The 10,202-nt window shown below is 46.2% G+C and overlaps 1 protein-coding gene across 1 annotated transcript; it reads right to left on the bottom strand.

The window, feature by feature from the left end:
• Positions 1-2,625: 2,625 nt before the first annotated feature.
• LOC109292953 (torsin-1A-like) lies at positions 2,626-7,378 on the bottom strand. Its single transcript, XM_019510643.1, has 5 exons — positions 7,128-7,378; positions 4,826-5,094; positions 4,087-4,262; positions 3,379-3,506; positions 2,626-3,086 (listed from the first exon to the last, which is right to left on the bottom strand). The coding sequence occupies exons 1-5, from the start codon at positions 7,315-7,317 to the stop codon at positions 2,842-2,844; spliced, it is 1,008 nt and encodes a 335-aa protein (XP_019366188.1). The 5' UTR covers positions 7,318-7,378; the 3' UTR covers positions 2,626-2,841.
• Between the last annotated feature and the right edge of the window lie 2,824 nt (positions 7,379-10,202).

Genomic DNA, 10,202 nt, shown 5'->3' with positions numbered 1-10,202 from the left:
CCCAGCAGCCCCCGGGGCGGGCACTTCCGCCCGCCGCCATCTTGTGTGCGTGTGCGCCGGAGGGAGGGGGTAGATTCCCATACGGAGGGAAGGGGAAGTCTCGTGACACCCGCTCGCTCCCCGCACCTGCCATCTTGGTGAGGGGCACGCAGGCCGTTTGCTGTACCCAGGCCCTCGCCTGTCTGTCCCCATCCAACAGCCCCTCTTCCCCGTCTGTCACAGCACCCTTCCCTTATAGTTTCGGGGGTACATCGCGACGTCTCCCTCACGACACAACCACACCGCAGTTGCACGTGGATATGGCGTCACTGCCTCATGATGCAGCGGAGGACGTTACAGAATGAGGTCATCACGTTATGATGCAATACACGAACGCAAGGCGGGAAGACCGTGGCGGTGGGAAGCATCCCAAGCCTCGGTCTCCCCTGCGATGAGTTGGACATGTCCTTCCCTTTATCCCCGGGCGGTGGGGTCACGGTGGCAGCGGCAAGGCGCGTCTTACTCTGCAAGGCCGAAGAACTCAAATCTCAGCGCTGATGCCTTTCCCGACTTTGAAGTGGGCTGAACGCTGCTTCGCCCTTTGGTTAGGGGAACACCGGGAGAGGGACATGTCAATGGCGGCAGCGGGCTGCCACCGGTCAAAGGTGAAGCTTTACAGACGGTTGCATCAGAGTAACAACTGAGAAACCCATAGGGTCAATACAAACCTCTGCTCAACGACCTTAAATTTTACAACCAGGTAGGGGAATACTACACTAAAAACAACCTGACAGGAAGTTTTATGGGAACATTTCATCCCTCCCAAGCGTAGCTGTGTAAGAATGACCGCGATGTGTTGTAATGGTCTGTGCAGGTAAACAGGTCGGTGCTGCTAGAAGACCAGAGGAAAGGGAGTTGTAATAAGCACAGCTGAGCAAGCAGGGAAGTCTGGATGAGGACTTCAGAAGTGGAGTCAAGTACCAGTGCACCAAGGCCCTACACCCCGTTCCCCCACCGCTTGTTTAAGAGCTCCGGGGCTCATTCTCATCTCATGTAACCACATGCAAGCCTTTGCAATCAGCTTGAAGCCTCTGTTTCAATTAACTATAATCTTGCCTTGGCGCAATTCAGAGGGAACTCCACTGAAATCAGTAGACTGACACCATTGTAAAAGCAGCGTGAAAGAGGAAAATCCGCCCTTTTATTTGTTTCCCTTTACTAAGAGAGTTTTACTTTGTAGTTTTGCTTCCTTAGCTTTTATTTTGTGCAAGTTTTAACTGGCACCGAGTGCAGCATGTAGCATTGGTTCTGCATTTTTTTGTGATTATATGTTTCCCTTAGTTTAACTAGTCATTACGTAACTTCTGTTGCCCCCTCTTCTTCCCAGTTCTCTTAATGTCCTGGTTTATGAAAAACTAGATGCTGACAGAAATCTCTGTGTAATTTAACTCATGTAAATGTATTTTTAGTTGCAGTTAAACATGGTCCAATTGTACTGGCAACCAGTGCTTTGCAGGGTAAAAGAACCTGATTTCTAGAAGGTATCAGACTGCTTTTTATCCACCTTCCTGCCCACCCCAACAGCACTCTTCATTGGATTCTTAAAAGGACTTTTATAAAATGTTAGAAAGAGTTCACTTTGGGGGTGGGAGGTGCGTGTGCTTGTGTAATGGCTTCCAATACCTCTTTTCTTGGAGTAGATAACTTATCACTGTTAGGTGTGTGAGGCTGTGGTTAGTAACGGATATACAAGAACATAGCTGGTATTTTTAAAGAGAAGCATTAGGAGCTCTTTTGTGAGGAATCTGTTCTAACTCATTCTTGCTGTGATTTCAATCTATTGAGGTTCCTAGCTTTTCAGAGCACCATACTAGGCTTTATCTCCTCTGTCTTGTTCTCTAGAAAATCTTTTTTCCATATTGTAGGTTTTGAACTCAAGTGCACACAATTGTCACTTAGTGGTGAGGGAAAAGACAGGCAAACACACCAGACTCAGTAGTTCTGTTTAATGGATCATTTTTCCTTTTGCCTCAATCATAACCCTCCAAAACATGTTAGGCTGAGCTCCCCCCACCCCGGGGTGGATGCAGGGGGGTGCAGTGGTGCAGTTGCACCCCTCTGTGAGTTTGCTTCACCCAAAGTTTAAAATCAGCTGCCTGGCAGCAGCAGCATTGCTAGTCAGGCAGTGCTGAGGGAGTCCACTGACTTAATGGCTCATTGTATCCCTTCTAAATATTTTATTCCACAGCTATTAATGATGGTTGTGATGGTCCACCAGGCAGGCTAGTCTTTGTTCTGCAATGCTGTTGTCTGTGAGCTGCTCCTTGTAAAAATGCTCGTATTTTCAGCTCTGCAGATTGAGTTGGAACGAGTTACAAACATACTTGTTTTTACTTTGGTTTTAAATGGAATAGTACAGCCCCTATCACAGGTCCCTATCTTATGAGTAAAACGTCTTTATTTTTAAATAGAGAAAAATGTATGTAGTTTTTATATGGGATAATGCACCTCACCGTCTACACCCACCTTTTCAGAGTTCTAGATCCACCCATGAGCTCACCTGTCTGTCCTGAGCCAGCTCCTGCTGCTCTCTGTAGAGGAAGGTTATTAGCCAAGAAGCAGCTTGCCAAGAAATGAAAGAGAGAGTTAAAAATATAGATCACCTTTATTTTTATTCACATACAGCAGCATCTACTAACGTAGGAAAAGGATCTTCTTGATCTACAAGAAGAAGTTCACTTGGGGCTCTCAATATGTTAAGGAATATTTCCCTGCCCCAAAGAATTCAGTTTGAGAAGTTAGTCAGGGAAGGAGAAAGGGCCCAGCTTTCATTTCCTCTTTATTTGTGTGCACTCAGACCTTCTAGATGTTCAGGTTCACCTTTGAGGCCACTGTCTTGCAGCCTTTGCTGGAGTAGAGTCTTTCATTGCTGGGATAGTCAGCCATCGCTAAGGCAATCTCTGTGATGAGGTCCTCATCTTCATGGTGGCCCTGAAAGCGCAGCTCCACCCGGACGCACTCCCGAACGTGTGTATATTCCAGAGGAAGGAATGGAACAAAATAGTCCACCACGTTCCTTTGGATCAGCTTGCTCTGCCAAAAGCCACCTGGGACGGGGAGAGAGAGGAAGAGAGATCTGGGCAAGTGCTTTGCTCTCTTGCACTGACTGCCATCTAAGGATGTGAAGGCCCTGACCAGATACTCGTTTATTCATCTCAGAAGATTTCCCATGGCGTGCTCTAAAACAACAATGAAAACCCTGCTGTAGGACTATGTAGCTGGGTCCACCTTAGTTCTTTGCAGGTCCACCTTAGTTTTGGGTCCACCTTAGTTCTTTGCACCCTGCATTTTACAGAGAACAATGCCCACAGGGTCCCATGCAGCTCTGAAAATACTCACTATTCCTGTTATTGAAAACCTCCTGGGAGATCCAAGACTGCAGGTCCTTCAGGGGAATTTCTTCTCTTCCTTTCTGCTGCCTCCAGTAGTCCAGAGCCACCTCTGTTATCATATCCCCTCCTGCATTGCTGTCAGAAGAGAAATTCCCTCAAGCATTAGAATGACCCCCAGCAGAGCCCTTTTCCAGGAAGAGCACAATGAGCTAGATACTGCTCCCTTAATCTGTGCATGAAGGGGACCTTCAGTATATGGGTATCCTGGATATCCCCACCAAAACCACCCTCACTTTTGTACAGAGTCCCCTCTGCAGACAGCTAATTGAATGAATGGAGCTGGAGAAATAGATTCACTGAACAGTGCTTAAGTTGATGTGTCCATTGGGCTTGGGAGCCATCTGGCTGTTCATTGCTTAGGCTGAGAGAAGAGAGCCACTTGAGCCTCAGGATAATTTTAGTTGTTGCCTAGTCCTTTTTCTGCCTATGCCATGGCTGATCTCAAGTGTTCTGAGTGATATGATGACTAGACAGGCTCATTTACCACATACTGGGTAGTCCCTTCATGGTATCCAAAGAGAACATGGATACTAAAGTATTTGAACCTGCACAAGCAAACTGCAGTGTACTGAAGGCATACTAGTACAAGCTCTTCCCTTTTCCTTGGCTGATTCTGAAGGACTGCAATTATTTGGTGTCCACTGGATTTCCTTACTTCAGGAAGAGGAATATGGCCTTGCCATAATAGACGCCATCAATCTCCCCATGGTGACTGAGGTATGGTAGGATGGAGTCAATCAGCCCATGTGGCATCTGGTCCATTTCAGAGAAAATGAAGAGTGATCTTGGGCAGGCACTGACATTGCCTCGAATCCAGTTCTGCAGCTGCTCCTGTGGGGATGGATGGTATCACCTGTGAGCAGGCACCAACCTGGTAGCTAGATCTATTTCCACAGGGGATTTCATTAGTGCTTGAATTTGGAGGGGCTGTTAATGTTATGGCAGTGCTATAGGAGCCTAAAGTCATATGTTAGGACTTTCCACTGGTTTCAGTGGAAGCAAGGTCGGACCACATGGTGCATCCATGTGGGGAACACTTGGGTGGATTTAGATTCCATGAGATGTTACACACTAACCCTTCTTAGTCATTGGGAGTTAGCTTGAATAGGTCTGCAAAAGGGAATACTAAACTAAACCGACCAATGCTGTGATGTAATGCAACAAGTTCTGTGTCCCTAAAACTGTGGCCTAGAGATTCCTTGACCCGCACACTGCTAAAAGGATATAATCAAATTATGTAGCCCAAACTAGTTCCAGATGTGATTCATTTTCTAGATCAAGTGATTTACAACCAGTGATGGATATAGAAATCCTCTAATATAGATCAGCTGTATATGTGAGATTCCCAGAGACTCATCCACCTCATTAAAAGAGCAGAGTCACAGTGGACATACCTTGTACCGATTGACATGTTCGGCATGTGGAAAATGAAGAACTGCATCAAACTGGTGGACAAACCTCCTTCTGATTTCTTCCAGTGGGTACAGGTTCTTCGCTATAATCTTGCTGATAAAAGATTTGCCAGTGCCAGTCCAGCCATGAAAAGACATCACCAGGGGTTTTGCTGGCCATTTGACTTTGGCATTTGCACTCAATGCTTTCAGAACCACATGGGTGGCAAGGTGTTGCCCAAAGACTTCCCGTTTCAGACCCATTTTCAAAGCTGGGGAAGCAAGGGGGATTATTGTCAGTAAGCACATCTTTGTCCTTTCCTTCCTGTGCTAGTGCTGAATGATCAATGCGGAGGAAATTCACATTGACCATTCTCTCCCTGAATCAGGGCCTTGATGGCTACTCATAGAAATCAAGCTCATGCATAAGGTACATGGAATTCCCCACGGTAACTGCACTCTAGCTGCTGCCTCCTATGTGGGCTTGGGATGTGAACCTGTGATTTTTGTGGGGCCATTTTTGTTTCACTTCCTGAGTCATCTTAGGCTATCTTGTTGCCATCTAACTTACTTTGCAGATGTGGCAACGTGTACTTCCTTTTTTGCTTCTTCAGAGAGGTGCCATGACTGAAGTTTTAGTTGCAAAATATGAAATACTTCGCAATTGAGAGCCCAGACCACAGCACACGTACAATGTTGTACATGGAAATAAATAGAGATACAGTAGTTTTCAGTGGCTGAGGCTCTGTTTCTAGAGATGTGTAATTTCAGGCCAAATGACACAGGCAGCAAGAATACAATGAAGGGGAATTTCCAGGGAATGAGGCCATTTATTTGCAGAAAAATTACAAGAGCCAGCCATATATCAGCTAACTCAGTTTCAAATCATTTCAGTAATGCCAACAGACAAGCTAAGATCTGCTTCTCAACTTCCCCTTTCTCTAGGGAGAGTCCAGCAAAGCCACATGCCTTGCTTCAGAGAAATGAAACAGCACAATCTGAGAAAGGGAAGAGCTCGGAGGCCGGATGAGCCAGTGGGGAATACATGAGATAACAAGCCTGGAATTCTTGAGCAGTGATCTCAGCTCCAGCACCAAATATTATGCAGCTGCACTGTTGCAAGTGACCAGTTCAGATTTGAGGTGCTGCCGTGTTTGGGTGCCCAGCTGAAAGAAAGTACACGGTGATGAGCAACACACTCACAACCTTAAATTCACTCCTACTTTATAAGAGCTTCTGCCAGCATCAACCAGGTCACTGTTAGCAAGGCAAAGTCCCTTATGGAGAACTTGTCATGACATGAAGCACTTTTATGCTCTTCTTTGCCAGTGTGAGCCAGCAGAATGGAGGGAGGCATGTGGCTGCAGCAGCTGAGAGACAGATGCACCAATGTGACCCATTCTCTCATTAAGCTTTCAGTCCTTACTGTCCAGGGGCTCCATGTGTAGTCTGAGGGTATCTATAAGATTTGCTAAAGCCCTGAGGTAGAGACCATGTAGCTTTGCTTTTTTGGCACCAGAGCACTTTCTACAACTTGATGGAGCCCAGCTTTGGTGGCATGTGTGTTACAAGCTGAACCATATGCCCTCCCCCAGTGCCACTCTGGTTTCTTTCCTTGCCCAATCTGCTGCACTACTGTCTGTCCCTGCCCTGTGCTTTCTCCCCAATCTGCTGCTCTGCTTCCTGCTCCCTACACTGCCTGCCACTGTTTTCCCTGCTCCATCCCTGATCTGCCACATGCCACATGCAGAGGCTGCCCATGCTACTTGTGGGAGAATGAGGTTAAAGCTCATCTCAGGGACTAGTTTGAGACTGTGGAATGAGCTCCCTCAGAGACCTCCTCGCCACCTTCATTTCTTTTACCTTCCCTTTTCCAGTATAAACATACAGTAACGTGCATGTGTGTGTGGGGTGAGGGTGGATGGGTAGATGGGTGTGTGTGTGCATGGATAAAATAAAACAGATAAAAACCCACTCCCTTCCCTTTGCTTCTACCCTGGGAGAGGAGAGAGAGGAAATACGTGACTGGTGTCAGTCATTGCTTGATGAATCATGAGAAAGAGCTTATATACTACAGTAATGAGGGCAGCATCAGAAACTACAGCTCAAACAAGAGTACATCGTGAAACTAAACCAAACCGTCTCTGCCAGTTTTCAAGCCTGTGAGCAGTGATGCTGATCTCTCCCGTCAGAGGGTCAGTGGCCATGAAAAAGTACCCTGCTGCACCTCTCTTGTGCCCTGCCATCTCTGCACTCAGCAGAGCCCACCAACTCAGCCCACCTCATAGCTTGCCATTGCCGTTACCTGGGATATCCAGACTGTCCTTCACATTGCAACACTCCCAGAAGTGACACTTGAGCCAGGAGTCCTGGGAGAGGAGCTGCCACATGACAGCGGCCCCCCCTCCAATGGTAAGTGAGGTAGTGATGGGCTCCAGTGCTAACACCACTGTGGGCACCAGGGCAAAGAACCCAGCTGCATTCAGAAGCTTCATGGCAGGGGCTGAATCACGCTTGGCTCAGCTAGAGGTAAAAGCAAAACAGATAAAAAAACAAATGGGACTTCCGGGTATGTCTATGTGATTTCACAGTGTTGAAACCAGGGGGTGGCTTTCTGTTTCAGAACTGGTATGTCATTCATACTGTGCCAAGATCTGGGTTGTTGTCATGCTTTCATATCTGGGGATTGTGTGGATGTGGAGAGTATTTCTTTGGTCCACTCCTTTCTGCTTCTTTTCAGCCTCTAAATAAGATTCCAGCCTAATGCATTTGCTGCTGTGGCAGGGGTCCTCACCTCTGGGCAGAGCTAATCCTCAGCCCCCTCAGCTCAATTTCAGGAGGAGCTCAGTCCCCGATGATTTCTGCAGAAGTGGAGTGTGCTCAGCATCTCCTAGACCTTTCTCTAGCTGGCACAGAGAAGGCTGGAAGAGTGCTGCTCCTTTTTAAAGTCCTCTACAAAGCAGTTCCCTTGACTGCTCTGCCCAGGCAAGGTGTTTTAGGGATGCTGCAGAGCTCCACTCCCTAGGCGCCACATGGTTTGGGAGAATAGGGAAAGCAAAAGTAATATTCCAGCTCAATAGCAGGACATGGCTCTGGTTCAAACACAAGAAACAAATTAATCTCAGGGGAGAACATCTGAAACAATTTCCTCTGTAATATGTCAGTAAGGATGGGCAGCCATTGATTTGTCCGACATAACCAGGTTGGATTTTCTTCAAAATAAAATGGGGAAAAGCCTAGATATTTTTTTAATCCAAAAATTAAGGTGCCATGAAAAAAAAATGTTTTTGACTAAATCTTTTTTCAACGGGAGATCTTTCCATCAGAAGAATTGAGAGCAGCTTTATATACTAGTCATAACTTGAGTTCAAGATTCAGTGTTTCCGGTGCAACAGTAAGTGGTGTCACTATCAGCTACAGCAGACCCAAAGTGAGACCTCTTTCACTCTCCTGAGGTGAAGGTGGAGGGGGAAAGAGGATAGGCACTGAAGGGAGAGAAGATCAGTAGAAAAGAAGAGGAGAAGGGAGATAAGAGCAGCAGGAAGTGTGAGGAGACAGGGGAGTGTGTGAAAAGGGGTAGGGAAGCAGAATGAAGAAGAAATGCAAAAAGGAGACCAGAACCTAGTAGGAAGAGGTGATTGGAGCATGCCCATCATTACCTAGCCTGTTGCTAGGTGTGGTTAAACAAGAAAACAAGAGAGAGAGAGAGAGAGAGAGAGGGGCAGAATATCCCACGGGACGTTTTGAGATACTTGAATGAGCTTATGAGAATTTCAGGTTGAACTTTTTGTTACTGAATCTTCTGCTTGCAACTGATTTCTAGTTTTACTTTATTTCCACAATATGTTCTGTGCTGGACAGCATGGCAGTGTGTTGACTCATACTGTTTCTCGCTATACTGGGGAGAATACAGCAGAGCAGGATGGGGGAGCACTGAACTGGAGCTCAGGAGACATGGATTTTATTTCTGACTCTGCTATAGGCCTGTTATGGGAACTTGAGCAAGGTGTTTCTTCTCTCTCTGGCTCAGTGCCCTGCCTTTAAAATAAGGATAATGAGATAATGATGTTCTCTGTGAAGTGCTCTGAGACCCATGGATTAGCATCCATGGGGATGGAAATGAGAGGGGTATGAAGAAGGAGAGCAATATGAGTTGTTATTGCTATTGAAAAGAGAAGTTGCAGAGATTTTGGTACAAGTGTTTACAGCAACACAGAGAGGAGGTATACAGGTATGTGTGTCTGGTAAAAAAGTTATAGGTGGGCACATGACTGGCTGCAAGGGAAACAGAAACAAAATAACTTTTGATCATGAAAAGGATAATCAAAGCTCAGGGTTAAGTTTTTCTTTCTTGTGAGTCGGATCCAAAACCTATCAGAGACAATGGGAGGATTAGCCTGGATTTGAGCAGGCTTCAGATCAGACCTTGGGTACTTGTAATATTCTCTAATGAAGGATGGTGGATTGCCTGCACTGATCTCAACATTTGCAGTCCCTGTGTGCTTTGTACCTTGAATAAGTAGTGTATAACAGCCCTAGGGTCCCAAATTCCCTGGTCTAGCTATGCCTCCACCAACCTTTACTGCCTATTCCTTTGGCCAAGGGCACCTTTCAGCACCTGTGCTGGTGACTTTGATTTCGATTTTCTTTCAGCACCCCGGACAGCTCTCACTTCTTCTCACATCTGTGTTTCCAATTAACACTCTTGAAAGAAAAGTTCAGGATCTGGCCCTAATGAGGCATGGCTTTCCCCACAGCAAGGCATCCTTCCGCAACATGAAGCCCACAGGCAAACAGCTCAGGCAGCTGCAAGTTTCTTCTCTCCGTTCGTGTCCTTCACAGTTTAAAGGGGTGTCCACTCTTCCAAGGCATAGTGAACACCAAACATGCATGGTTGATAAAGACACCTCTCTTCCATTCCCACCTCCCTCAGCAATATACCTTTGTCTAGTTGCCCTAACAAAGGTACAGGGTAGTTACTTAAGATCCATCAACGCATGGCTTAGGTTGGTCTGATTCTCTATTACCATACACATTTGTGGAGTCAGTTATACCCATGCAAAGTGTGTGCAAAGGCTGCTAACTCAATAGCATTATACACTTGCATTATACTCTTGCTTTGCACTGGTGAACATGAATAAAGAGAGTGCTGAGCAATGAAGATGCCCACCTCTCTAAAGCATCTCCACAGCCTCCTCAGTGGAGTACAGTTTATGAAGCTGGAAATGTCATTACCACTATAATGGACATAGTACATAGAATTGGAATTTGACTGATATAATTCCACATGTGCTACTCAATTCCACTGGCTTAACAGAAGGAGGAGAGGATAAAATGCACTGCAGTTTAGAAGGCTGGATTGTGGCAGTGCTGGTCTTAA

The sequence above is a fragment of the Gavialis gangeticus genome, unplaced genomic scaffold (genome assembly GCF_001723915.1).
Source record: "Gavialis gangeticus isolate Ggan-Ray unplaced genomic scaffold, GavGan_comp1, whole genome shotgun sequence".
In the NCBI taxonomy this organism is placed as follows: domain Eukaryota; kingdom Metazoa; phylum Chordata; order Crocodylia; family Gavialidae; genus Gavialis; species Gavialis gangeticus.
This window is presented reverse-complemented; position numbering and strand designations above follow the sequence as displayed.

What these genes read in the sequence shown, in the direction of transcription:
- LOC109292953 (XM_019510643.1), bottom strand. Translation starts at nt 7,317, where the DNA reads ATGAAGCTTCTGAATGCAGCTGGGTTCTTTGCCCTGGTGCCCACAGTG. An exon ending in GGACAGTCTGGATATCCCAG is followed by an intron (nt 5,095 to 7,127) that starts GTAACGGCAATG and finishes TTGCTTCCCCAG; the next exon opens with CTTTGAAAATGGGTCTGAAA. An exon ending in AACATGTCAATCGGTACAAG is followed by an intron (nt 4,263 to 4,825) that starts GTATGTCCACTG and finishes CCATCCCCACAG; the next exon opens with GAGCAGCTGCAGAACTGGAT.